Consider the following 25,400-nt stretch of genomic DNA (forward strand, 5'->3'; position numbering starts at 1 on the left):
ACAGCCTCTCAAATTGAGTGTTGGGTTAGAACAGACAAAAAGAAATATTTCTTTACCCAGCATGTCATTAGTCTGTGGAGCTCCTTGCCCCAGGATGTGGTGATGGCATCTGGCCTGGATGCCTTTCAAAGGGGATTGGACAGATTGATGGAGGAAAAGTCTGGCACGGGTTACAAGCCATGATGTGTATGTGCAACCTCCTGATTTTAGAAATGGGCTACGTCAGATGCAAGGGAGGGCACTAGCATGCAGTGCTAGTCACACTTGTTGTCTTGTGTGCTCACGTGGGCCACTGCAAGATACAGGAGGCTGGACTAGATGGGCTGATGGCCTGATCCAGCAGCACTCTTCTTATATCCTTATGAGGCCAGGAATGATGCTCAGAGGCAGAGATTTTTCTTGCACTCCCTCCAGTAGCTGCCCTGAGCAGGACCTCCACTCAGCTGCATAATTCTCTTCACGTTTTCTTTAGTTGCAAGAGCAGATTGAGTCCCTCACAAACATCCTGGGAGAACAGCGCTGCCAGATGCAAGCTTACATCACACGTGTCCAGGATATCCGAGCAGCTCTGAACACCTGAGGATCCTGCAGGGCTTGTCTGCATGTGATGCCAAGGGCTGCCTGGATCCCACCTCGGGCTCAGAGAAGCCTCCTAGCTTTACAAACTCTGACTAGGAAGGAAACTACACTTTCAACACCTTTAGTGAGTCTTTTTTTTCTTAACAAAATAAAGTGGAGCACAAGCACAGTACGTCACTTGTTTTTATTTAAAAATGTTTTGCCATTAATGAGTTAATGTCTTAAGTTGTACATTTTGACATACAAAAATACTGTGCTACTGATACAGTTGAAACATTGAATGGATTCTCCGTGCAGGAGAAATTCACAGCGTCACCAAAAACCCGCTCCTGTTTTGTTCTGGATCCATGTGACCACCTCTGGCTACTGCCTTCAGCCACCACTGAGGTTGCCACAGGGACAGAGCCCAGCACCTAACAGTTGTCCAGCAGAATCCGGCTGTACTGAACAAGCAGCAGCCCCTCCAGTTCAGCAAGGGGTGTGAGATCACAGCTCCAGTAGTCTTGGCAAGACAGCCCCAGCAGCCGCAGGCCTGGGAAGGCCATGTCCCACTGGGGGCTGCCATCTTTCTACCATGTGCTGTGTCACACCCTGCCCTTCCAAAATGAAGTCCCAGATGGTCAGGGTACTTTGCAGCTCAACAGGGCAGCTGGCTAGCTAAGGATGAGCAAGGGGGTGGGGAGTGCATTGTCTCTCTTGGTGACCAGCTCTGGTCTGTCCCAAGCACCCTAGTCATGGGCTCAACATGGTCAGGGTTGTGTTACTCCCGAAGTGGACTTCTAGATGGTGGCATCATCGTTCAGAAGAAGAGAGCACTGTCCTCTTTTTTGCCTGGGCAGCATGTGCGCATGCGCAGAAGGCAAGATCCAAGAAAGCATCCAAGCCAGGTCTTCAGGGGAGGGCTGGAATCTAAAGCCAGATGAATGCCACCTGCCTGCCCCCCTTCTACACACACCTGGTCCCTGGAGGTCAAAACTAAGTGCAGGTAGGCAAGCTTTCCCTCCCACCACCCCCTTGGCACTGGGTCCAATGAACCCAAGAAAAAGGCATCAGAAGGTTTAAGACTCCCTTTCCTACTAGTCTTGCCGCTGAACCCCTTTCCGCAGGTAGCAGAGCCCCTTGTAGGATGAAACTTTGGATCAGAACTTGAGTCCAGCCCATGCAAATTTTGGCTTTTTGAAGTAAGTTACATGAGTGTTTGCAAGCCTGGCAAGGGGAGGGGAGGAAGAGTTAGTGCACAGGAGGACGACTCCAAAGGCCCCCCAGGGCTTGTCATAGTTTGTCCTCTTGAGGCTTTCAGAACACTGCCCAGGCAGGCACTGCCTTCAACTTCCCCAGGGCACAGCACCTGTAAAGGAGAGCGGGAACCACTTCTGGCTGAAAGAAGGGCTGGGAACCTTGTACCGAAATGCTTAAAGCCACAGGGTAGTGGCTTTTAGTGTCCCCAGCTCATGAAAGGAGACCAGCTGCCTCCCATACAAAAGCAGAGAACATTAAGGCCTAGAACAGCAAGACAAAATTGAGGGGTTTGGGGGGAGCTAGCGCTGCAAGGCAAACAGGCTCCCTAAAAACTGGATGAGATCAAGTCAACTGTGGACACAGTGTCTGAGGTTTCAAAGACAGTGCAAACTGATGCTTTAAAGGGAGAGGGCCAGGCTCCTAAACCACCTTCTGAAGCCAGCATGACAGTCCCATCCCACCTGGCTTTGGCAATGGACCACTCTGCTCCAGCTGAAACACGCCAGAAAAACACAGTGGGTGTCCTTTAAAGGAAGGCATTTTCCTGCTTTCCTTCCTCCCTCTAACCAGGCGGCTGGCAGTGGCTGCACTGTGAGATTCTGCCCCAGAGCCAGCTGCACAGGGGAGAGGGAGGGAGAGAAGCTGCTGGTGCTATAGGCACAGGGAAGAAAAGCCCCCACCATTCCACGGTCCTAGAAGGCCACAATCCCCAATATGGCTGCAGCTCTCGTGGTGGGAATGCACTGGCACCCGTACCCCCATTTGAACAGGGGTGTCTCGTTCCCGCACTCAGGTCCTGCTGAGCAACACTCCCACCGTGAGAGAAACTGTTCCTTTGGCAGACTGAGTCCCTGCTGCATATAAAACACTCCACCCCCACCCCCAGGCAGTGGAGTCTCTAGAGAGATCCTAAGGCCTCTCCAAAACGGATTTTCTGGCCAGGCTTCAAGTAGAAGTTAAAGTCCTTGGGTGCCTCAAAGATCAGGACAATGGTGGAGCCCAAATTGAACTCCCCCAAATGTTCCCCCTTCCTCATAGGGATGCCCTCTCTGTTGTTGCTGGTCACAAAGCTGAAGTCATTGTAGGAGCCTTTGTTGTAGCGGGGGCTGTTAGTCTGCAGGTCCTGCACACAGAGGAGAAAAAGGGAGCATTACGGGGGGTGGTGCTTGGATCCCTGCCCTGCAGGGCCAGGGAGCCTGGCCAGGCAGTTTGCCACCTCTGTCTTCATTCAGACTAGCCCTGTCAGGTCAGTCACAGGCTAGAGGGCTTTCCTTCCGGGGCCTCTGGAGAGGCGAGGGGTGGCAAGCAGGCCAGGTCTTCCAGCAGCACTTTCGGAAGAGTGCAGAGCAGGGCAGCCCGACCAGGAGGTCATAAGCGTCAGCCTCGGAGCCTGTTGGCAACGAAGGGGCAGGGACCGCTTTGCACAAGCAAAGACTAGGGCAGATGCTGCGGCTCGCTGGGGCGTTCACAGCCAGAGTGTCGCCTGTAACTGCTGAATATCTGCTCTAAGCTGCCTCTGGCAGGGCAGGGCAGGCCAGCAACCACCAGAATGTAAAGCTGAAGCTGCCATCTCCTGCTGGTCCTCCCAACCCCAGGTGGCAGCTGCACTTGGACAGGCAGCAGTTATCCAGGTCTCTGTCTCAGTTCTGCTCCCCAGCACCTCTTCCCAGAAGAGGCTGAGGACTGAACTGGCAAAGCAGGTGTGACCCCTCAGCCCTCCTGCCACCCAGCTGCAGCACAGGGGCCTGGAGCTCCTGCAGATGCAGAGGCGGCAGCAGGATCCCCCGCCACAGTCTGAAGGGGGAGGGCACCTGTCCCTGCTGCCACCTTCCTCTGAAAGCAAGTGGCCCAGAGGACTCCCTGCTGCTCACCTGATCAAAATAGATGCGGATCGACCCAACGTTCTGAGCACCCACAGCCGTCAAGGAGAAGAAGCCATGCTTCCAGCAGCCGCTGAGGACCACACGCTCGTTGTGGCAGAAGAGTTCCTTAATCCAACGAGCGACCCCGGGGTTGACAGACATCAGGGACCCTGCGGGAAGAGACCCCTCAGGTTGAGTGGAAGGAGGCCAAGCGGGATAGATGCCACCCCAGGAGGACGGTGAAGCTTTGGGCTGGATGACAAAAGTCACAGGTGAGGGAAGACAGCCCTTCATCAAAACCCCCGCGGTGCAGCCCCAGATCATCATCTGTGAAGGGCCCATCATCATCCTGTCCCCATTTGAAATCCCACAAAAAGGAGCCTGAAAAACATCTGGAAAAAAGTCTTCTCTGGCACTTTGTGAAGTATGAGGTTAATCTGTCTAGTCTAATCTCTCCTCCAGCAAATTGTAAATGTGCTGCTGTGAGAACAGGCCTGGCAGGCTGTGTTATTGTGGTGGTGTTCACTCTTATTCCTAAATCCAGCAGCCGTGCAGGTCCAAGGCCTGCCAGTGGCACATGCTACCTGATGCCCAGCTGCTGCCACCCCAGCTTCTCCTCCTCTGCCCTTGGGCAGTCAAAGACCTACCATCTTAGGTGGGGTGGCAGCGAGGCCACCTCAGCAGGCACCAGGAAGGGAAATGGCCCCTTGCAGCAGGGCCCCTGGCAACTCCAGGGAAGGGAGCATGTGCCGCCCCAGAGCAGTGCCACATGCTGGGGAAAGAGGGCAGAAGCAACACAATCTCCTTGTCATATTTTATAGGAGCTGCCTTGGGGATCTCTGAGTCCAAAGGCAGAACAGAAAGCCAGGAGGCAGCCAGTCACCAGTGCGACAGCTGTGCCTCTTCCTCACCTTCAACTCATTTCCTGCCCCCAGGGGGTCTCCATGCACCTGCCAAGCTGCCCCACAGTGGTATGACAGCCCTGTGTCCCCGGCCCATCCCCCCTGCTACAGCACACACTGCTCCAGGGAATGCCATGACTGTTGTGCACACCACATTCTCTCCCTGCCCCTGGCAGCAGCAGTACGGGGGGGGGGGGTTGTGCTTCATGGAAGAGACTCCCCCCGTTGCTGGTTATTAAAAGGCAGGGGGCTGCAGGCACATTGGGGCGGCTTTCTCTGAAAAGGCAGCTCACCTGGGAAGTGGCGGCGGTGAGACACCTTCCAGTCAGTGGGTGAGTGGAAGCAGTGGTAGTCTCCGGGAGCCAGGTAGATCACACAGTGGTAGAGCTCATTGCTGTCTTGCGAGACTAGCCGCTTCTGGAAGGAGTCGTGGCAGGAGGCTGTGGAACCGGGACAAAACATGGAGGGACTTCAGCACCGCACAACCCCTCTGAGGAACAGTTGCGGGCCTGTTGTCCACGCAAGTGCTGCTGTCGTCCAAGGCCACTGAGGAAGGCGGAGGCAGGCAGGCTCCTGCCACTGGAAGGTCTGAGAGGCTAAGGCCTGATGACACTACTACACTCAGGGCGACTTGCATCCCTGGGCAAGCACATGCCGGAGCAAACCCACCTCACATTTCCCCTGCCAGTGTCACATGAAGCAGGTCAAACATTAAAACGGGGGAGTAGTGAAAAGGACAACATTGCAGGTGACACAGGCTGAGCTGCTTCAGTCTAAATCTGGTCCAGGAGCCGTGGGGGTGCACTACCATAGTTATTGCTTTAAGTATAGCAAGGGAGAAGCACCAGTAGCCCTGGGTACTGAATGTCCTGCTTCCTAAGCACATACATCCTATGCACAGCAATATCTTGGTGCAACCCCCTTAATGAAACAGAAAGTGGGAATACGTGGGAAGGGTTAGGGAGGGTGTTTGGGGGAGGGAGTGGGAAGCATCAACAAGATGTCCAGTGTGGTGAAAAGGTCGCCACCCAGTCAAAGGCCCTGCTGCGGGGAGGCAGTGGCAGGTGTGGCCCTCACCTGTGCCGAGAAATGCAGGCATGAGAAGGAGCTGAAATGCTCAGGCCAGGCCCCCAGCTTTCTACAATCCCCTTGTGTCGCACACACAGGTTAATGGCAGCCAGTGCACACGTCCTGGCTATGGGGAGTTTAATGGCTGAGAAATGGAGGTTGACAGACTCCCATACTGTGCCTGAGAGCAAGACAGGCTGATGGGGCTTGCTTGTGAGCAAATACATGCAGGACTGGGCTGCAAACCTCTGAATGCAAAGCTGCACAACACCCACCCAGCAGCAGAGGTTGAGTGGACACTGCAGGTCAAAAGCAACACCCGCTGGGCTTCCAAAACACGTGCTCTTCAGGCCGGAGACCCTGGGAGTGCTGCAGTCCTTCTCAGAAAGCTCCCACCTACCCCCACAAAGGGAACGCTGTGGACCACCTGGCTTCTACCTTGCCACCCCCAGAGACAACAAGCGTCGCTCAAGTTCTGTCCTCTTCCAGGTCGAAACAGAGCGACTGCCTCACCACGCCATGCTAATCCCTCCCACGCATGATGTGGCTCTCCTAATTCCTCAGTTTCAACTGCAGAGGCTCAAACGGCACAGAGAATTGGGGCTGGAAGAAGCCAGAAACAACTCAGGGGGCGGCGGCGAAGAGGCTGTAACCAGCCCACTCCCAACACAGCTGCTACAACCTCTGAACGGCCACCTGGCTCCTGAGTTGAGGGACCGCCTCACCTGGCGACTTGTACTTCGGGCTTCCAGCACTGGCGGGTGGACCCAGGAAGGACTCCAGGGAGTAGGTGATGCCCTTCACCTGCTCCACCTCACAGTTCTTCACTTGCCCAAAGCTGAGGATCTTGCCATCCGATGGGCTGATCTGTGGGGCACAAACAGCAAAACACACCCGCCCAGTCACGCTGCTGTCCTCTGCTCGTCTCCTCAGTCCCAGCCCAAAACTCAGGCTCACTCTGAGCAAGTTCCTGAAAAACTGGCACTTGGAAGCATAGGTGCAGAAGCCTCACACTCCACCACCTTGCAGGTGGGGGCTGAATTTGGGCCGCGGTTTAAACCAAAGGCCGCCTGTGTCAACAGAAAGAATGAAAAACCCAATCGGCCTCAGTCCCGCCTTTTGCCTGCAAGATTAGCAACTAAAAGATCAGCAACTTTCCCATTGCACCCCTTCCCCCTGCAGCGCGAGAGCAACTGACACTGGCAAAGGCAAGGCAGTTTCTTTAGTGTTGAGAAACTAAAACCCCCTCAGTGCCCAACGATCGAGCATATCCAGGTGGGAAGACCTGGCTGTGTCAAAGGATGAAGGTCCAACATTTCATTCTGTGACTTTTCCAGAACTTTGCCAGGGAACAGCCTTGGGACACGTTGCTGGAGAGGAGGTCAGAAGCAGCCCCCTCCAGGTGCTGAACAAGGAGTTCCATTTGGCTGAAAGCAACTCCGCCTAATCATGCCGGGATCCTCTTCCTTGTCAGGTTCTTCAATACCTGCTCGTCTGGGGACAGATCATGGCCTTGCCACCTGGATATGCTCAATTCTTGGATTACTGCTAGCCATGAAAACCTAAGATATGCCATAAGAACATAAGAACAGCCCCACTGGATCAGGCCATAGGCCCATCTAGTCCAGCTTCCTGTATCTCACAGCGGCCCACCAAATGCCCCAGGGAGCACACCAGATAACAAGAGACCTCATCCTGGTGCTCTCCCCTACATCTGGCATTCTGACTTAACCCATTCCTAAAATCAGGAGGTTGCGCATACACATCATGGCTTGTACCCCATAATGGATTTTTCCTCCAGAAACTCGTCCAATCCCCTTTTAAAGGCGTCTAGGCTAGATGCCAGCACCACATCCTGTGGCAAGGAGTTCCACAGACCGACCACGCGCTGAGTAAAGAAATATTTTCTTTTGTCTGTCCTAACCCGCCCAACACTCAATTTTAGTGGATGTCCCCTGGTTCTGGTATTATGTGAGAGTGTAAAGAGCATCTCCCTATCCACTCTGTCCATTCCCTGCATAATTTTGTATGTCTCAATCATATCCCCCCTCAAGCGTCTCTTTTCTAGGTTGAAGAGGCCCAAACGCCGTAGCCTTTCCTCATAAGGAAGGTGCCCCAGCCCCGTAATCATCTTAGTCGCTCTCTTTTGCACCTTTTCCATTTCCACTATGTCTTTTTTGAGATGCGGCGACCAGAACTGGACACAATACTCCAGGTGTGGCCTTACCATAGATTTGTACAACGGCATTATAATACTAGCCGTTTTGTTCTCAATACCCTTCCTAATGATCCCAAGCATAGAATTGGCCTTCTTCACTGCCGCCGCACATTGGGTCGACACTTTCATCGACCTGTCCACCACCACCCCAAGATCTCTCTCCTGATCTGTCACAGACAGCTCAGAACCCATCAGCCTATATCTAAAGTTTTGATTTTTTGCCCCAATGTGCATGACTTTACACTTACTGACATTGAAGCGCATCTGCCATTTTGCTGCCCATTCTGCCAGTCTGGAGAGATCCTTCTGGAGCTCCTCACAATCACTTCTGGTCTTTACCACTCGGAAAAGTTTGGTGTCGTCTGCAAACTTAGCCACTTCACTGCTCAACCCTGTCTCCAGGTCATTTATGAAGAGGTTGAAAAGCACCGGTCCCAGGACAGATCCTTGGGGCACACCGCTTTTCACCTCTCTCCATTGTGAAAATTGCCCATTGACACCCACTCTCTGCTTCCTGGCCTCCAACCAGTTCTCAATCCACGAGAGGACCTGTCCTCTAACTCCCTGACTGTGGAGTTTTTTCAGTAGCCTTTGGTGAGGGACCGTGTCAAATGCCTTCTGAAAGTCCAGATATATAATGTCCACGGGTTCTCCCGCATCCACATGCCTGTTGACCTTTTCAAAGAATTCTATAAGGTTCGTGAGGCAAGACTTACCCTTACAGAAGCCATGCTGACTCTCCCTCAGCAAGGCCTGTTCGTCTATGTGTTTTGAGATCCTATCTTTGATGAGGCATTCCACCATCTTACCCGGTATGGATGTTAGGCTGACCGGCCTATAGTTTCCCGGGTCCCCCCTCTTTCCCTTTTTAAAAATAGGTGTGACATTTGCTATCCTCCAATCTTCTGGTACCGTGGCCGTTTTGAGGGACAAGTTGCATACCTTAGTCAAGAGGTCTGCAACTTCATTCTTCAATTCCTTAATAACCCTTGGGTGTATGCCATCAGGGCCCGGTGACTTATTGATCTTTAATTTATCAATGAGGTCTGAAACATCTTCTCTTTTAACCTCTATCTGACTTAACTCCTTGGTTAGGAGGGGCCGTTCGGGCAGCGGTATCTGCCCGAGGTCTTCTGCCGTGAAGACAGATGCAAATAACTCATTTAATTTCTCTGCCATCTCTAAGTCTCCTTTTATCTCCCCTTTCCCTCCCTCACCATCCAGAGGGCCAACCGCTTCTCTGGTGGGTTTCCTGCTTCTAACATATTTGAAGAAGCTTTTATTATTCCCCTTAATGTTGCTGGCCATGCGTTCCTCATAGTCTCGCTTGGCCTCCCCTATCACCTTCTTACATTTCTTTTGCCACAGTTTATGTTCCTTTTTATTCTCTTCATTAGGGCAAGACTTCCATTTACGGAAGGAAGCTTCCTTGCCCTTCACAGCCTCTCTAACTTGGCTGGTTAGCCATGCGGGCACTCTCCTGGATTTAGTGGAACCCTTCTTTCTTTGCGGTATACACCTCTGCTGGGCCTCTATTACTGTTGTTTTAAGCAGCCTCCATGCACTCTGGAGAGACTGGACTCTTTTTACCCTCCCTTCAATCTCCTTCTAACCAGCCTCCTCATTTGAGGGAAGTCCGCCCGTCGGAAGTCAAGGGTTTTTGTTAGAGATTTGCCTGGTATTCTTCCCCCAATGTGCACATCAAAACGGATTGCAGCATGATCACTGTTCCCCAATGGCTCAGTAACGTTTACATCTCTAACCAGGTCCTGCGTACCGCACAAAATTAAATCCAGAGTCACCTGTCCTCTGGTGGGCTCTGTGACTAGCTGATCTAAGCCACAGTCATTTAGCACGTCAAGAAATCCGGTTTCCTTATCGTGACCAGAACACAAATTGACTCAGTCAATATGAGGATAATTGAAGTCCCCCATGATTACAACCCTGTCCTTCCTTGTCACCTCCCTGATCTGTTTCCTCATTTCAAGGTCCTCATCAGATTTCTGGTCTGGAGGACGATAGCACGCCCCCAGTATTACATTGCTGCACAAGCCTGGTAATTTAACCCACAGAGATTCTACGGTGGAGTGGGACCCACCTTCAATCTCTACTTTGCTGGATTCTATCCCTTCCTTAACATAAAGGGCCACCCCACCTCCAACACGCCCCTGCCTGTCCCTCCTGTAGAGTTTATAGCCCGGGATTACGGTATCCCACTGATTTTCCGCATTCCACCAGGTTTCCGTTATGCCCACTATGTCAATATTTTCCCTTGTCACCAGACATTCCAGTTCTCCCACCTTTGCTCGTAGACTTCGGGCATTCGCATAAAAGCATTTATACACAGAATGCCCCAGGATGGGCTGCTTATTCGCTCCTTTGTCCCCTCATCCTCTCATTGTGCCAAACCGTCTATCACATCCCATCACCCTACCTTTCCCAATTTCTTCTCCTACCCTGCCTTTGTCTTGTTGTTCTCTAACCTCCCTATCCTCATCCCATAGGGATGAGGAGTCCCGAACCGGATGCCCCTCGGCTCCTGTCGGCCTTCCCCCAGGGATCAGTTTAAAAGCTGCTCTGCCACCTTTTTAATGTTATGCGCCAGCAGTCTGGTTCCATTCTGGTTCAAATGGAGCCCGTCCCTCTTGTACAGGCCCCGCTTGTCCCAAAACGTTCCCCAGTGCCTAACGAATCTAAACCCCTCCTCCCTACACCACCGTCTCATCCACGCATTGAGACCCCTGATCTCCGCCTGCCTAGCTGCCTAGCTGCCTAGATGCCCATCATGTCTTATGAATAAGACCCATGTTAGACATTGCTGCTGCCCAAATGCAGCTCTGCTAAACTCCTCACGCATTTCACTAGGCTGGTCTCACTTCCATCCTAGGAAGACCAAAAGGGGAGAGGGGTCCTAGAGGAGCAAAGAATGTTCATAGCCAGACAGTAAGTTGAACTGTCCCAGTTATGGTTGGTCTCCATGTGCCCGGCTCCAGAGTGAGGCCTCAATGCCAGCTCACTTCTTTGAGAAGGAAGAGCGACTCTCACTGCCACTTACCACATTGTGGAGGCCGCTGACGGGCCTGGCCTGGGGCTTTAGCCTCCGCCGGAAGAACTCGCTCAGGTTTCGGTAGTGGTGCAGGTCTTCCACTGCTGCCTCCTTCATGTTGACCCCAAAGGTCCAGATGTACAGGCTGAGGACGGGCTTCCGGAGCCAGGTGGGCAGCTCCACGCTGTTCAGGCGCCCCCAGGCCCGGGAGAGGAGTCGTGTTGGCACAGACTTGTAAAGGGACACCTAGATGGGCGAGAGAGGGGCGGGAAGGGTGCAACATCACAACCAGCTTCTACTGCCAATATAATCAATGGAATTGGTCTGTTCCATTAAATGCAAGGGATGAGTAGGGACAAGGAACAGAAACAGAAAAAGGACACCCTTGGCAGCAGTTTCCTGCACCTTAGTGTGGAAGGAAGGTAAGGCCATGTGCTCAGTTGCAAAAAGCTCAGGAAGCTCAGTTGCAAAAAGGTGGCAAAACTCCAGCAATCGGAATGCCTAGTTTGTTCCAAATGCAAGAAACCTCCCACCCACCAAGCGCTCTCAGCCTCTCCCATGCGAACAGGCCTCAGTGCCCAAGCCTGCTGAAGCCAACACACTCAGGGCTCACTCCTCAGAAGGTTCAAGGTCCTTTCTCTGTTCTCTGCGAGCAATTTCTCTCTCTTCCATTGCTACCAGCTGTGGGACGCGTGAAGCCCGCATGCGAAGTCTGCAACTGTGTCAAGCATGGTCAGGAGGCAGCCTGGCCTCCTCCCTGGTCAAACTACTCTGCCCCACTTGCTGCTAACATGCAAGAGAAGATGCAGGTGCCTGTTTTGTGGCAGGTGCTAGCATCGGGAGTGGATGTAGCCCTCAGAAGAGTCTGCAAGAATCAAGCAACTCAGGGGAGTGGAAGATAAAAAGTCTCCACGGAGCAGAGAAGGGAAGTGGTGGGTACTCAGAGGAAGGGCCAGCTGAGAGAACGGCCTGTGAGCCTTTAGCAAGAAGCATCACAAAAAAGCCACAACATGGCAAGCCTGTCCTTTGGTGGGCCGCTGTGAGATACAGGAAGCTGGACTAGATGGGCCTACGGCCTGATCCAGTGGGGCTGTTCTTAAGCAGCAACCCAGAATCCCACCCTCCCACTCTTCAAGACTCTGTAGTGGCACTACTAGTTGTCAAAGCAGCTGCCCCCAGATCAAGGCAGCCAGATTTCCTTCTGTACCAGGTGCCCAAGTTTGGCATTGGGAGCCTCAGGACAGAGGACACGGCTCCTTGTTGACCAAAATGCGTCAGTCAGCGCAAATGTGGAGTGGAAAGGCCCTCGAAACACAGAACCTTTAAGGCGAAGAGGGAGGGGATGTAGGTCAGAACAGGAGGGGAACAGGTTAAAGCATTTTGGGACAATCTGTTTCAGTGAGGCCTGACGAACTTGCTCTCGCTAATTCCTTCAAATCCCCCATGGCTAATCCTGCAGCCGAGGCATTCCTCTTCAGGGGAGTGGAAGATAAAAAGTCTCCATGGAGAAGAGAAGGGAAGCGGTGGGTACTCAGAATGGCCAGCTGAGAGAACCGGTCATCAAACGGCCTGTGAGCATCACAAAAAAGCCACAACATGGCAAGCCTGCCCTTATCCCCACTGAAATAAGACTTCATCTCCGTCTGAACGACCCCAAAGTCACGCACCCCATCACCCCAACTTCAAGGCCTGAGAAGTCTGGGGTCAGTACTGCCTCTGTCCATAGGCACCTGCTGGACACGCCATTCAGCATTCGAAGCCCAGATGGGAGTGCAAGATGGAGCTTTCCTGACTGGTGTCAAAGCTGTGGAAAGGCCTGCCTGGCCCCTTGGCTGCTTCTCCAAACATGAGCAGCAAAGACATGCCTTTTTAAAGGTGTCACTGGGGTGGAATCCTTCATTTGCCATTCTTCTCAGTGTGTTGGGCTGCCTGGTTTTGGTCTTGTGTTGCACCTCTACTGTACCTCCCAGTATCTGCATATCCTGTTATCCAAAATTCCCTGTGGACTCTCCACACCCATTACCTTTATTTATTTTCATTACATTCACACAAAGTAATATCTTGTCTTGCTTTAATCCAGCAGGTGCTAAACCCCTGCCCATCAGCCAGATCCTGTGCCTGCAAAAAGACTTCCCTGCTGTGTGTAGAGCTTACCGTTCCCCACAGCACTGTCTTATCTCTTGAGCTGATCTTCTCAGGATGCGCCAGGCAGCCGCTTCAGCTGCCCGCTGCCCCAGCAGGCTCTGCACCCCGATTTCTGGGCAGAAGCAGCTGGCTGGAGCAACTTTGTGAGACGATTGGATTGGAAGGTAAGACAGCACCACACAAAACAGTAAGCTCCACACATGCTGGTGAAGGCTTTTCCCTTACACAGCAGTCTGTGGTTTGGAGACAGCTGCCTTAACCAAAGCTGAAAGCAGAGGCCTTATAGAAAGACAAGCAGGCAGGCAGCCTGTAGGACAGAAGGGACACTGAGAGAGCAGGAAGTTAATGTTCGCTCTTAGTCTCCCTTCTAGCCTGCAGGCTGCCTGCCTGCTTGTCTTGCTATATGGTCTCTGCTTATAGCATTGGTTAAACAAGACATGTTTTTACTTTGTGCAATAATAGGTGCAGGGAGGCTACGAGGTGGGAGCAACTGTGGAGGTAGGGTTTGCCCTTACCCATGGTTTCCAGCATCTGTGGACAGGCAGGAACATATCTCCGCAGATACCATGGAACACCTGCTGTTTTATTAACAAACGGCAGCCACTTAAAGAGTGGTTCAATGGAATGGCAGGTAGATCATCTGACTGGCAGACACTGGTAACTGTTCTCTGCCTGTGGGGGAAGCGTGGCGAAGGAGAGTTGGCACAGCCACCACAGAGCTTGCCAGGATGCAGCTGGAGGGGTCCTCTGGTTATTTTAAGAAGGCCAACATAAGGAGTTCCCTCCATAGTCTCATAAATGCATCTCCTGTTAAGGGAGTAGCCACGTCTTCTCTGCAGAGAGAAACCTTGGTGTCCAACACAGAGGCAACCCTATTAACAATGATTTGTTTGTCTCCTCACCAACAAAGAAGTCTTGTCTTGGGTCCAAAACAGTCAGTAGTCTCTGGACTGAAGGTCCCAAAGACCACAGACATCCAAAAGGAAGAGCACACTAGACCACAAACACATTGTTACTATCAGAAATCCAAAGATAGACAATGGTCATAGTAAGAATAGTGTTCAACCCCATGGGGGTGCGGTTGGGTGCAGGTTAATTCAAGGACTGAACCAATAGGGTTAAGCTGCCTTGAAGGCCCTTAAGCGGGGTGGAAAGGCGGGGGTATAAAACTCTTAAATAAATAATAAATAAATAAATAAATATACTGAACTGCATCAAGGGAGAGATTTCTTGGTCAGACAAGAGTCAGAATCCAGCAGTTCAGTATGGATGAGAAGAGAAAAATACCAATAAAGGAAAGCATATAGAATTTCAAAGTTGTGAAAAAGGTGGACATCTCAACAGTCAGAGACAGGACAGAGACCTCAGTTCATCTTTGCCTACTGCAAGGGCTAGCAAATCCTTACTCCTGCAAGGATAACACTTAAGTTTCACACAGGATGACACTTAACATAATGGAAAAAACTCCCTCTCTAGATAAGAAGAGTCAAAGGTGGCCAAGGCTGTCTCTGAAGAGATGCTGCACTTCTTCGAGTTGCTGCTGATGCTGTCATCAGGAGGAAACATGGAATTGCATGCTCTGCCCTCCCAAGCATGTGGAGAAAGCAACAGGAAAAGGAAATAGCATTCCCAGGGAGGACAAGAGGGTGCATCCCTTTGCACAGAAACAGAACCCTGGATTCCGAAAGGGGCAAAGGGAAGGAGATCTGCCCTAACGGTATTAAGACGGAGCACAAGGAGTATGGCGGTGGTTGCAGTGATGGAGAAAAAAGATATATGGATCTAAGCAGGTGAGAAACACCTTCAGTGCAAGTTTTAAAATCTTGATTGCGCTAGTTTGGGCCACATGCTGCACAGGAACAACTCTCGTCTAGTCAAGCAAGATGCCAAAAGTACTGGAAAAAAGACCAAGAGGAAGACCAAATAAAGGACGGCTTCCTAATTCTCCTCGAGGACTGGAAATATGCAAGATGTGGTCTGCCAACTGCCACATAACTTTGTCGGGATCACAAGGAATGGCCAATATGGTGGAGGACACTGCGACACCGTTTCAATGGGAACCAGTTTTATAAAATGGCTGTCAACAACACGCGGAGAGAGAGAAAGAGAGTGAGAGAGAGAGAGAACCAGGAGTGCTCTGTGGACTTTCCACACAACTAGGAGTGTTTGGGACTGACAGACCATCAGAGCAAGCCCAGCTAGGCAGGCAGGCAGGCAGGCAGGCTCTCTCCAGGAAACACTAAGAGACCCGTAGCACCTGGAAGGCAAGTGCATCAACTGGGGGGGGGGGGGCTGGAGCCCATATTCCGTCACCACAACAGGCTACTGGCTCTCACTACAAAAGGCTCACAGAGCTGCTCTTCTGGAAGCAGCCCAATGAATGTCTCTCCTGCCCCGCTGTCTTGTCAACCTCCAGTTATTGGTGCAGCAGCATCAGGCAAGTGCCAAGGCTGCCACTCCTGGAGGAGGGGAGAGGTGTCTGGGGCCCCCTTGCTCGAGTTCAGAGGGAGGCGCTGGGGCCTGCACAGAAATGCCAGCCTCCTGCTCACTGCAGCCGCTCCCTCAAGAGAACACGGCCAGCACCACAAGCACAGGACGTTCCCTGCCCCATCCCTGAGCCTGAAAACAAGGAAATGCCCTCTTGGGTTTAAAAAAACCCTCTTGGGTTTAAAAAAACCACCACCACAACTCCCACCACTCAGCTGAGCATCCTGAACACAAGAGCGTGGCCTGAAGACTGCAAAGCAGATGGCGGGTCAGACCAGCATCCGGCCCAGCTCAAGTCACGCTCTGCTCCTCACCTCCAGCTCCACCAGTTGGAAACCAGGAGTTGCCCCTCCCTCTTTTTGCAAAACACAAGGCAATGCTCAGGGCAGCAAATCCAGGGCTGCTTCTGCAGGGCTTCCCAGAGCAGCCCTCCCCCTTCCCAGTTCTGCTTCCACAGTCCGCAACAGACTCTCGTGAATGTGCCACGTGGCAGACTGCAAGTTATGTGTTCCCCAGAGACTGCTGGGGTTCCCTCTGCTCAGCACAGCACTGGACAAGAGAAGCTCTAAGGGCCTGAATACCTTTTGCTCAGGGGATGATGTGGAGGGGGAGGAGAAGAGGGCGCCACCAAGAACAGGGCATCCCCTGATCAGTGATCCCAAGCGCTCTCTGGGGCTCCCATGCCTACAACCCGCCATGTGGCACGTTCACACTCCACACTGTTGCAGGCTGTGGAAGTCAAACTGGGAAGGGGGAGAGCTGCTTTGGGAAGACCCCACTCCCTCACCCAGCCTGCCTCACAGAGTGGTTATGAGGGCAGCAGGCAGAGCACCTCTTCCCCACCACCCTGAGCTCCACGGAGGCCACTTTGCAGATGGGCAAACTGAGTAGAGGCAGCCAGGGGGCCTCGTCATGCTCTGGTGGACAGGATATGAGCACCTGAAGTCACCTCTGCCAGTTAGGCCCTCAGCTCCCTTGCTCAGTGCTCCCTACTCTGACCAGCAGCAGTTCTCTGGATGGGGGTCTTTCCCAGCTCTGCCTGGAGATGCTGCTGGGGCTGCACTTGATGTCTTTACACAATAAAAACACTGTTTTCCAAGGCCGTCCTGAAAAGGCAGCTGGGCGGAAGACAGGCATGTCTGGGGAGACCAGCAGCAACCATGTTGTGTTTATAGGATGGGGGGCACAGTGTGCCTGTTAAGGCCTCCAAGTGCCTGACCAGCTCTCTGGCCTCAGACGGCGACCTCTGTGGCTGCATCCCAAGGAACAAGCCTCCCCTCTCTCCACCTAACCAGAAACACAGCTCAGCCCTCCTCAGTCCCAGGAGCTGCCCCACGTGGGCAGACAGGCAGCCATCAGGCAGCTGCACTCTCCACTAAATGGGAAGCCCCCACCCCAGTGCAGCAGCTTTGCGCCAGACCCAAAAGGCAAGAGGAGGAGGCCTCTCTGCTGCACCACCTCTGAGACTGCCTCTTCTCAGCCACCCTCCTCCTCACGAGAAAGCTGTCCCAAGCACAGTACAAACCTGCCAGCACTTACCCTGCTCACAGGCCTCCATCCCACTCTGGTCAGGGGCGTAAGAGCACCAAAAGGCAGAAGGTAATAGAGAATAGTCAGAGGCCAAGACCGGAGTTTCAGAGCAGGCCTAGACATACAGCTCAGCTGGCCCAACCTCCGCCTCAGGGCCAGCTGGGGAAACTGCAACCTGTAGGATCACACACACACACACACACATACACACACAAGTTGGTCAGCCAATGCTGATTAGAGGCTCCCTGTCTCTCAGGAGTCAACTCTGTGGGGTCGGGGGTAGGGGGGACTCTGATCTCCTGCTCTCCCCCTGACATAAATGGCCGGACAGTAGCTTGAGCCAGGTCCTTATACCTATCGCCAAAATGACCTGCCACCAGCTTATCCAGTCCATGCTGCACTCCTGGGAACCGCTCAGGAAAGGCTTCTCTCACTACCCGCAGGGCAGGAAGCAAGTGCTCATTCGGAAAAGCATAGAGATCCCTCCAAATATATGCCAGGAGGCCTTAAAAATGGTCTGCAGTCAAGGGGATCAGAATGGAGAGGAAGAGAGGGCAAAGGCCAGTGCCACAGCTTAGTGGTAGAGCACCGGCTTGGCATGCAGGAGGTCCCAGGTTCAATTCCTGGCAGCATCTCCTGGGAGGGCAGAGAAAAATTCCTCTCCAAAACATTGCAGAGCCCCTGTTAGTCAGTGTCAACCATATTGAGTGAGATGCACCAAGGAGCTGCCTGCGTGGGGGGCAGTAGCTTCTGCATGCCTGTGGTCCCATTATGTGCCCACCTAACTCGGCAGCAGGTTAAAGCCAGTGGTATCCTCCCCTTGCTGTTCCTGGGGGCCCTGCAGGTCAACGGTCCCAAACCGCTCTTAGGTAGAGAGACGCGGAGACCCGCGGGCCCCTTCACTTCTTGGTCCCAACCACAGAGAACCCCTTTGGGGAACCTCCAGCAATGGGCTGGCAGCAGAAGTTGCCCAACATGGGATGCCACCAGACCGGAGCATGTCCCACACTGGTTCAGGTACAGGCCCTGCCCGGACACTCAGCGGCTCTCAACCAGCAACATCGGAGGTCCTCTCAGTGATGGCTCCATATTAAAGTAACCCGTGACCTGCGTTAAAGACGGGCCTGAGTTCACAGGTCGCAAAATGGTCCTGTGCCAGGAGAACATAACACCTGGGCCCATTCAGAGAGATGAGGAGAGCAGCCCTAGGACGCAACACATTTCACTAAGCATGGAAGGCGGGCTTGACTTCCAGGATGGCTACATGAAGAGAAGTACATCTTTCTGAGGAACTTTACAGTAGCCTACGTTAGTCAGCAGAAAACAGAAACACTTTAGAAAAGCCCATCTCAACGGTTTTGCTTGGTTCTCTCTGAACAGGTGATTCTTTTCTCCCGTGAGCCACATTTTTGGCTCCAGAAGCCGGCAGGCCACTTCAGTCTATCTGGATCTCCGGCAACCCCCTTGCCTGCACATGGCTGGTCACCCCATGAAGGAGAAAAGAAGCAAAGCTCCTACTAATGCACCCCGGCTAAAATCTGGCCGAAGAGGGACAGGCAGGTAGAGTGGGATACTTGGAGGTTGTCAGGAGCCCTCCCAGGACTCCAGTCATTTCTCACACATGGGGTAGCCATATTTCAGCAGGGCTTGGGAAAGCAGGCTGGGGAAGGGGACAGGAGTGCTGCAGGGGCCTCCTCTGATCTCGGCAGTGCCAACAGCTCCGAGGCCACACTCCCACCTTTGCCTCCTTCCTCCATCTCCCCCCTTTCACTGCAGACCATTGCAGGCCAATCCCCGCCGTGCTGCAGCTTGGCAGCTTCAAGGCCTGGCTCCTGCAGGAGCCCCTCCACCGCCACGGTCTCCTCTAGCCCCACTCCTCCAGGACCACCCTCCTCAGCTTCCTGGCTGCAATGCAGCATCCCTTCGGTTGCCAACCAAGCATATAAAGAGCTTTCAAGGAATGAGGCCAAACAAAGGCTTTGCAGGCACAGCTGCCATTCTGGTGACCTGCCTGCTTCCCCCTCCCCTCCCCTCCCCTCCCCTCCCCTTCGCCACCTTCTTGCACAGTAAAAGACATGCGAGACTGTACCTGAATCGGGCTCTCCTACTTGGGGTGCCGCCAGCTGGGCTGGGGCGTTCCAGCTGTGGGTGCTGCTCCCCAGCACAGCTGCTGCTGCCACCATTCCCTGAGCGCAGCCGCTGGACATGAATCCTAACTTTGCGGAGGTTGCAGCAAGAGGCAGGAGGGTTAGATAAAGCTTTGCAGCATCTCACCATTTCCCCGAGTGCAGCTCGGGTCCCTGCAGGGCGCTCGACTGACACATCCTCGGCTGCGAGTCCCAGTCTCTGCTCCTCTCTTCGGCCTCCCTTTCCCTTCCTTGCTCCCTCCGTCAGACAGGGGAAAGACGTGGTGCCACGGCCGCTCCCAGCCTCCCTGCGGGTCTTTCCTCCTCCAAAGGGCCCCTGCCTCTCGCCTGCTCAGGATGGTCTCTGCTATTGCAAACAAACAGGCATTGTGTCATGCCTCGGCATCCTCCTGCTGCAGAGACAAAGGCAGCCAGTGCTTCCCACACACACAAGCCCTGCTCTGATTCAGCCAGGGGCTGCCATGGAAGCAGGAGCCCCTCCAATGAAGCTGGGCACTGGCACGCTATTGTCAGAAGAGCGCAGCCCGTCAGCCTTGCACAGCGTTCCCAAGTGCCAGGCTGGGGGGGAGGGAGAGGCTGTTCCCAGCCCCAGCTCTGCACTGCAGCAACTCCGTCTCCCTCCGTTCCGGGTGGCTGTGCAGTCGGGGGCTGCATGCAACACTCGCCTTGCCAGGGGACCATCTCCTGCCCGCACTGGCCAGCCGAGGCACTTGGCACTGTGCGGGGCGGGGGGGGGGGAGAAGGAAGGAGCCTGCTTTCCATCCCAGGCGACAGGAAAGGCCATCACCTGCCCTTTGGAGCCCAGCTGTCCCCAGGCTGCACAGCTAAGAACCGGACAAGCAGCTCCTGCAGAAACAAGTGGCACCTCTGGAGATGCTTTTTCAGGTGCCTTAAGAGCCCCAAACAGAGCCACCTCCACAGGCTCCCCCACTGCACCTGAAGACCAAGGGCCAAACCACCTCTCATCACTCGTGCTTCCTTTGGGTTTTTAACTAAAATGGCAGCCACTGTGTGCTCAGCTCGGATCTGGAGCTGTGGGAAGGGAGGCATTAACCCTTTCCTTGTACCAGAGTCCTCATGAAAACCTGGTACAGTATTTGCTCAGGGCAATCAGAAAGGAACACATTTCCCCTCCCTGAACGCTGCAGTCCCAGTCTGGACTGGTGCCCCCTTCACCACAGCTGCTATTTTAATGTTTAAAAATGGAAGCACAGGTGATGCCTTTGGTGCCCCCTGCAAGTGGACTCTATGCCCAGGCTGTGTTCAGTCCCTGTCCCATGCTTAAAATAAGAGATGCACAAGCCATGGGGGTCACCCCCTCCCACACCCAACACACACTTGCACCTTCACAGTCAAGACGGCACAACAGCACTCCGACAGCTCTGAAGGGTTGCTTCTGCACAGCCTGCAATCACATGCAACACCTCCACAACATACGCGCCCCCAAACAAGACCTGAGCTACCCTGAGCGATACCCTCCCTTCTACTGGCCCCTGCAAGGCACGCTCATCCCATCTATGGTTCACTGACATTGTTTGTGTGCCACTCCTGCTCACTCCCATGTCCAACAGAGCTGGTTTGGCCAAGAAGCCACGTGCAACCAGGGAAAGATGTGTGGCTCCATGACTGGCCTCCAACACTGCCAGCGACGCTGGAGAGCAACCCTTCTGGGGCAAGGCAGTGGGGCTTCCCAATGGCTACATAAATACCCCATTCCAGAAATCAATCCAGCAAGTACACTTCCATTTAATTCATTGATTTCAGCAGACTGACTTCTGCTCTACAATCATTCGCATTACAGTCATAGGCAAAACCAGGGGGCGCCTGCTTCTCCTGAAACAAAGGGGAGTCATAGCAGAATGTTCACTTCAAGGGGGCTGACGTAGCCAACTGTCCCATATCCCAAGCCATTCATCCCAAGCCATCTTCCTTGCAACTTCGTATTTGGTGGCTGCTTGATCAGCTATAGTCGCACTTGGTTTGCACACTCTCTGCCTTCACTCCCACCAACCGCTCTGCAAATGCTCCAGGGCACTCTCTGGGTATTCATAGGAACATCAGAAGAGCCCCGCTGGATCAGGCCAAAGGTCCATCTAGTCCAGCTTCCTGCATCACACAGTGGCCCACCAAATGCCCCAGGGAGCACACAAGACAACAGACACAACCTGCATCCGGGTGCCCTCCCCTGCATCTGAGGCAACCTATCTCTAAAACCAAGAGCTCGCACACACATGCTTACTATGACTTGTAACCTGTAATGAACTTCTCCTCCAGAAATGTGTCCAATCCCCTCTTAAAGGCATCCAGGCAAGATGCTATCACTACTTCTTGTGGCAAAGAGTTCCACAAACTAATTACACACTGGGTAAAGAAATATTTTCTTCTGTCTCCAAAGTCCACTTTATTCTCCAAAGTCCACTTTCTTGCACTGCTGCTTGAAAGACCCAACAAAATAAGCGAATCAGATCCAGCCCAAGTCCCATCAACTGTGCAATATGGAAGCAGGAAATCATGCACAGTACACATCCAAAGCCAGGCATCGTTTTGCCAAAGCTGCCAAATACAACAAGGTTTCTCTCTAGTGTGCTGTTAGGGCTCCACTCACAACTCCGCTACAAAACATGGCACCATGATGACTCCCCCTCCACTTCCTCCTTGGCCCCAGCAAACCCTTAGCCATGTCCCAGAGCCAAAGACTACACAAGCCATCTGTCACACAAGGACTAGTGATGCTGCTGGCTCTGGTGAGGGTCTGGTGTAGCAACAGGGCCAGGGAGGAGACACAAGTCTGTGGTGCCCAGGCTCATTTGGTGGCATACTGGAGTAGCACAGGAGCTTGGTGCATGGACAGCTGTGCAGTCTCCTGAAGCCAGCTGCCTTTAGGGTTGGTCGGGGCAACTGCCTGCAGTGGTGCAGGGAAGCAAAGCCCATGCCCCCACGTTTGCCATGATCCTTTGTTAAAATTTAGGTGTTCTTTCCCCAAGCTCACCAGAAACAGCAGCCATCTCTCAAACCTCAAAGCGAAAGGAGTGGGCAATGTGAAGCCTGAAGGCTGGCTCCCAACCAGCTCCCCGCCCCACACACACACACATTCCAGACAAGCGGAGACTCCTACACTCAAAACACTTGGCTCAGCACTCTCCTGTTAACACTTGCCTGCTTGAGCGCCCAGCTCCGCAGCTGCCTTGCCCACAGAAAACAGGCCAAAGCCAAGCATCATGTCCAGGTGATTCTCCCTCCCCGCTGAGGTAGCCGCAGAAGCATGACCCCAGTTTGCCAACTGTTGCCCTGCAATGCTCAAAAGTGCTCTAGCGCACAGATCAGGGATGACGTTCAGTGTAGGACGTTACATGGTCTATCAAAGGGAAACTGCTGGACGCAGGCAGAACAAGGTCCTTCCTCACCTTAAACACACAGCCCAGCAGCTGTTTCCTCTGCTCAAGCCTCACTAAAATAAGTCCAAGGTGTAAACTCCATGGTGCTCGTGCAGGCAAATGTCCTGCTTGATTGTACCCCGGGAACTGGATCTGTCCACCTCTTCTCTGCTGCCTCCTTTCAATCTACACCTGGAGGCAGCTGTGCCTGGTAGCAAAGTGGAACAGGAAAATCCATTGCAAGAGAGAGAGTCTGACACGGCACATTTCTCTGCTGCTCTCCAAGATGGCCTGCAGATTCATATGCTGCTAGCTGATTTAGGGAGAAGCTGTAGCAGTCTCCAGAAGCCTCTCCTAAATCCATAAAGATTTCTAGCTAAGCAAATACAGGGATCAGTGACAGTCTGAACCAGGCTTCTCCAAAGTCTGAAGCAGCTAACTGGCATCGCCACTGCACACCATCAGGCCACATAAACATCCAACTCAGCAACCCCATTTAATTATTCCCCCACTGACTACAGTCCCAAAACCACCTCTCAAGGCTCTGCAAACACTAAGCCCAGGGATTTACAAACATCAGAGGCGAGGATTAACACTCAACTGTTTAAAACCATTAGTCTGCATCAGTCTGAACATTTACAGTTCTCAGTGTTCAGCCACCTCTCTTCGAAAAATGCAGGACACATGAAGAGGCAGAGCAAGGCTTATAGGATTGTCCTCAAGGCAAGGCAAAGCAAGGGACTATGAAATGCCAGACCAAGCCAGGCTAACAAATACACACCCCAAACTACCTACTGCCCTCATTGTTGTCCACTAGTTCCTGAAGAGAGAGCAGGAGCTTTCCAAGATTTCCACTGTAAAGTTTCTTTTCCTGACTCTTCCCAGTTTGCTGGCTATGTGTGGTATAGTTAGTTGGCAACCTTCAGTCTTGGAAGACCATGGTATCGCACTCTGAATGGTGGTTCTGGCACAGCATCTAGTGTGGCTGAAAAGGCCGATCAGGGAGTGACAATCCCTTCCACACTGGGAGCAAGTGCAGTCTGTCCCTGGACTGTCTCCCTGGTTATGGGCCTTCCTTCTTTGCCTCTTTGCCTCAGTCTGCTGGCCAAGTGTCTCTTCAAACTGGGAGAGGCCATGCTGCACAGCCTGCCTCCAAGCAGGACGCTCAGACACCAACGCAAAGGCTCATCAAGCTTAAAACTTTTCATGGGTGTAACCTATACCTCCTACAAGAAGACATCCAACTTCAATGAGGAATGAGGTTTTTGCATTTATATCATGGGAAATGGAAGTGCAAGTGGGGCCTCTGTATCTGTGGATTGCACATCCACGGATTTGGCTCAATGTGGGTCCCCCAGGCTCCCAGCCATATTTGGCCCTCTGGAAGTGACCGGAGCTGTGACACTAACTTGCAATAATGGTGGGGCTTGCATACATCAGTGAGGCAGGGGGCTAAGCTGGACAGGGTCACTCGAGCCAGACAGGCCTCTGATGAAGAAGTCAGACCAAATGTGTCCCAAAGCTATTCTTAGTATGGTGTGAAAAATGAATACAAAGTCTGTATCGGATTGGTTGTCACGTGGGTTAACAAGGACCGCACCGGGTGCTGTAGTTCCTGGGTGACTGGTGATAAGTGGGCTACAGGACTCAAGATCTTAAGTTGAACAACCAAGACTGGAGACTATAGAGAAGGGGTGTCCAAACTTTTTGGCAGGAGTTTGTGTGAGAGGTCAAACAGTTGGCCCTTGTGCGGAGAGCAGCTGCATCAGACCAGCATGGGCTCCAGCAAGTGTCTGGCGGGCCAGAGGCTCACTGGAGACTGGGGGCTCCCTGTAGATCAAATTGGGGGTCCCTGAAGGCTGCAAATGGCCCCCCAGGCTGGGGTTTGGGCACCCTTGCTGTAAAGCTACTAGAAGAAACATCACTTAAGCAGGAAAAATACACAAAAAAACACCAAAAAAGAAGTAATGATATGCTATTCCATGTCGAGCCCCGACAGAAGAGATAATGAAAAATGAAATTTGGAAAAACTGGAAAGAGAAACATCCAGATACAAAGATATATATTTAAAAAAAGATATCAAAAACAAAGGTTAGCAGATCAGCGAAGATTTAGAACAAGGAATAAAGTATTCACAGAAGTTGAGCTGGAAGAATTGCAAAGAATAATGCAGGCTCAAGAAATGCAAGAAATCACCACCAGGGGAAGAAGGTGCCCAGACACAGGTGGAGGAGGGGTTGGCAACAGAGGACACCATTGGTGTTCAACCATCAGACAACCCCTCCTTTGTCTTCATCTCAAGAATTTGAATGTCATTTAACAGAAAAGCAACAAGAACTAAAACAAATAATAACTGAGCATAAGAAACAAGCAAACACCAGGGTACGACTTCCAGCTCTAAAGATAGCTGCAAAAAAGCATCTTGCTCAAGTATTAAAAGACGCAAATACTGCACTTGCAGAAATAATAACTAATAAATTGCAAGACATAAACCAACTTATGTATTGTGCAGCACAATAACACCACAGGAGCTCAATGTAAGATCAAGAGACCTGCAAAAAAGGAAGACAGTGCACCATAAATGGAGAACTGGATTAGAAAATAAAATTGCCAGGCTTTGATCAGATGCCAGCAAACCAAAAGGTACGAAAGACAAGAAGTTGAAGAAGGTGTGAATATGAAGCCTGATATGAAGCCGGAACTGCACAGTATCAGCAGAATCTCCAATTCCAGTCCAATCAAAAATGCCTCTATCGATCCATAGATGGAGAAACTGCAAGAAACACAGAAACACCAAGCAAAG

General features: G+C 52.5%; 2 protein-coding genes across 7 annotated transcripts in view; one reads left to right on the plus strand and one right to left on the minus strand.

Moving 5' to 3' along the window:
• The window catches only part of SFI1 (SFI1 centrin binding protein), a 41,125-nt gene extending 40,382 nt beyond the window's left edge, over positions 1–743 (plus strand). Inside the window, exon 33 of the mRNA XM_066610057.1 lies at positions 473–743. Within this exon, the coding sequence (XP_066466154.1) occupies positions 473–580 (108 nt within the window). The 3' untranslated portion in view covers positions 581–743. The remainder of the gene's footprint in view (positions 1–472) is intronic.
• PISD (phosphatidylserine decarboxylase) overlaps positions 1–25,400 on the minus strand; it is a 55,917-nt gene that overhangs the window by 3,519 nt on the left and 26,998 nt on the right. For 2 of the 6 annotated variants that reach the window (XM_066610047.1, XM_066610049.1), the window contains exons 2-8: positions 19,166–19,569; positions 17,086–17,251; positions 10,924–11,160; positions 6,376–6,517; positions 4,876–5,022; positions 3,690–3,850; positions 2,695–2,941 (exon numbers count right to left, since the gene is read on the minus strand). In XM_066610047.1, the coding sequence (XP_066466144.1) occupies positions 2,717–2,941; positions 3,690–3,850; positions 4,876–5,022; positions 6,376–6,517; positions 10,924–11,160; positions 17,086–17,251; positions 19,166–19,353 (1,266 nt within the window). In that variant the 5' untranslated portion in view covers positions 19,354–19,569 and the 3' untranslated portion in view covers positions 2,695–2,716. Of the gene's footprint in view, positions 1–2,694; positions 2,942–3,689; positions 3,851–4,875; positions 5,023–6,375; positions 6,518–10,923; positions 11,161–17,085; positions 17,252–19,165; positions 19,570–25,400 lie in introns of those variants that run through there. The other 4 variants (XM_066610052.1, XM_066610048.1, XM_066610051.1 and 1 more) reach the window with 4 other exon arrangements.

This window comes from Tiliqua scincoides, chromosome 14, assembly GCF_035046505.1.
Source record: "Tiliqua scincoides isolate rTilSci1 chromosome 14, rTilSci1.hap2, whole genome shotgun sequence".
Taxonomy (NCBI): Eukaryota; Metazoa; Chordata; class Lepidosauria; order Squamata; family Scincidae; genus Tiliqua; species Tiliqua scincoides.